The sequence below is a fragment of the Sardina pilchardus genome, chromosome 7 (genome assembly GCF_963854185.1).
Source record: "Sardina pilchardus chromosome 7, fSarPil1.1, whole genome shotgun sequence".
Lineage (NCBI taxonomy): Eukaryota > Metazoa > Chordata > Actinopteri > Clupeiformes > Clupeidae > Sardina > Sardina pilchardus.
The window spans coordinates 28,881,726-28,884,225 of NC_085000.1; the positions used below are offsets into that span (position 1 = coordinate 28,881,726).

The 2,500-nt window shown below is 47.0% G+C and overlaps 1 protein-coding gene across 1 annotated transcript in view; it reads right to left on the reverse strand.

Moving 5' to 3' along the window:
- The window catches only part of cacna2d3a (calcium channel, voltage-dependent, alpha 2/delta subunit 3a), a 161,179-nt gene that overhangs the window by 73,789 nt on the left and 84,890 nt on the right, over positions 1-2,500 (reverse strand). Inside the window, exons 17-20 of the mRNA XM_062542042.1 lie at positions 2,048-2,131; positions 1,710-1,781; positions 1,266-1,327; positions 701-768 (exon numbers count right to left, since the gene is read on the reverse strand). Of these exons, the coding sequence (XP_062398026.1) occupies positions 701-768; positions 1,266-1,327; positions 1,710-1,781; positions 2,048-2,131 (286 nt within the window). The remainder of the gene's footprint in view (positions 1-700; positions 769-1,265; positions 1,328-1,709; positions 1,782-2,047; positions 2,132-2,500) is intronic.

Genomic DNA, 2,500 nt, shown 5'->3' on the forward strand with positions numbered 1-2,500 from the left:
TGTGTGTGCCCCGGACACTCCGCTCTCCTCCCGCTCCCCTCTCCCGGCTTTTCATTCATAATTCATCGGCTGTGCGGGATGAAAAATGTCCATTTCTATCAGTCCTGACATCTCTTAACATGGGGGAAACGCCAAGTCATGCTCCCGTCGTCCCGGCCGCCAACCCGTGTTTTGAAATGCGCACGCCGTGTGTGAGGATGAATATTAACACGCATGATCCGCGGGGAACCGCAAGGAAGTGCACGGGTACCTGGCAAAAACACACAGACGCGCACACACACACACACTAACACACATGCTTATATATACAGCCACATATATTCTCTCTCTCTCTCTCACACACACACACACGGGCTTAGGCAACCCCTCTCGAACACAACCAAGGCACTTAACTTCCTCTGTGAAATAAACAAAGCAGAAAAAGAAAAAACACTTTTGTATGGGGCTAGGGTGAGAGAGTGAGAGAGTCGGACATATACACTGTAGAAAAATAACAGCATTTAGACAAAAGATTCTAGTGTGCTCCACTCTAAAATCTTCGATGTAACCACAACGCCCCCCCCCCCCCCACACACACACACACACCCTCTCTCTCTCTCTCTCTCTCTCTCTCTCTCTCTCTGTGTATGTGTATATGTATATGTATGTGTGTGTATGATAGAGAGGCAGTGTTTTGTGTGATGGGTGTGGGGACTCTTACCTTCCTCTATGGTGACACTCCCTCTGAAGAAATATTTCCCATGTCCCCTGGACAGAGCCACCCCTAGACTGCAGAGATAATGAAAAAGCCATGAACAAAGCTCTTTATTCTCTACTGCATCCCGTAGACCTTGTGAAGCCATGTTAGCCATGTTTGGCCCAGGAGGGGACTCTGCCGGCCAATCTGGGAAGATCATCTGTTCTGTGAAAAGTGACCGTGCTGCCCTCAACCTCAACTTTCATGGTACAAACGCGGGCATGGGAGAGTAGTAGCCATGTCACCGCCAGACTATTGGTCGGCCTGGGTTCCATTCCAAAACCCCCATTTGCAAGTCCGCATCGCTTTGGATAAAAGTGTCTGCTAAATTCCAGTCAACTTTTTAAACTCAAAATAGACCGCTGACTATCTTACTGCTTGACTGTGATTGTCTGTGTTTGTGAAAAAAGTGTGTGTCAGACGGAGAAACTGGATGCTAACAAAATCCAGACAAAGCTGTGAGTGACTGAACAAAATATTCATTTAATTATAATTATTTCCTGTGAAACAAAGACATCCATAACCTTACCTGAAGGGGGTCCCTTTTATGTCCGTGTAGTAGTAGTCATTGTGCAGGACCAGAACACGTCTCTGTAAGCGCGCGCACACACACACACACACACACACACACACACACACACACACACCTCTTTTTAAATGCCATTTGTGGGTTGATGTTGGAGAAAGGGCATGTTGTAATGGCGGGGAGTGGGAGAGGACTGTGTGATGATGAGGACTCAGTCTTCCTCTCAGCAGGGCTTTGGACGACTCTCTCTACTACACACACATTCTAAGCAACTCTCCAGCACTACTTCTACTCCAAACCGACACACTCCACGGCCACTTGGAAGCACTTAGCGGCATAAAGCCGTCATTAAAGATAATTACGAGTCCTCTCTGTCATTTTATATGGCTACATTTAAAATGACATTTTCACCTGCTTTTTATGCCATTTTTGCTTCGCTCTGCTTACCCCTTTATCGATAGTTTTCTTGACCTCCATGGAGAAAGATCCGGTCTTCCTGTTCACCATGGCATTTCGCAACTGAAAATGACAAGATGTATGTCCCATTTCACCTACAGTATATCCATCAGTTTTAAATGGCTTAAAACCAGCATTTTGGAGACAGACAGGTAGAGGGGGAGGTCACTGGATTGCATGACAGCTATGGTTAAAACACACCTTAAACTGGATGATCAGACATCTTTAGATGATCAGAGATCCTTATTCATACTCCCCTGCTGACTGACGCTTGTGGGAGATGCTTGAAAAGCCTGCGCTTTCTAGAGAGCTGTGAGGGCTGAACTCACCATGTCCTCCTTGTCCTCCCACTCTACCTCCGACAGATCCACGCTGCTGTAGTTGGGCTTCTTCCTCTTCTTTCCCTCTTCATACTGGCAACGGGGGGGGAACGACAAAAAAACACACTCGTCACAAACCTCGATCTCGCTCTGCACTCTGTTCGTTCCCATGGCACTATAATCTCAGGTATAGGGATGTCAGGGAGGAAGAGCAGTCTATCTGGCAGACGTGTCATCGTGGATCCCTCAAAGCTTTTCAGCACGAGCTTGTGTTGGATATTGGCTCATTGGTGGAGTAATTAAAAAGATCATACTGTGTTGATCGAGAAATGTTGTTTTGCCTGACTGTACACACTGCTTCACCTTCATGTTTACTCTTCAGAGAGGGGGGTGAAGGCCCACTGAGGGGACAGCTGTTCAAAATCACACCATGCAGGGTATGCCGTCCATCCTGCTAAAGGA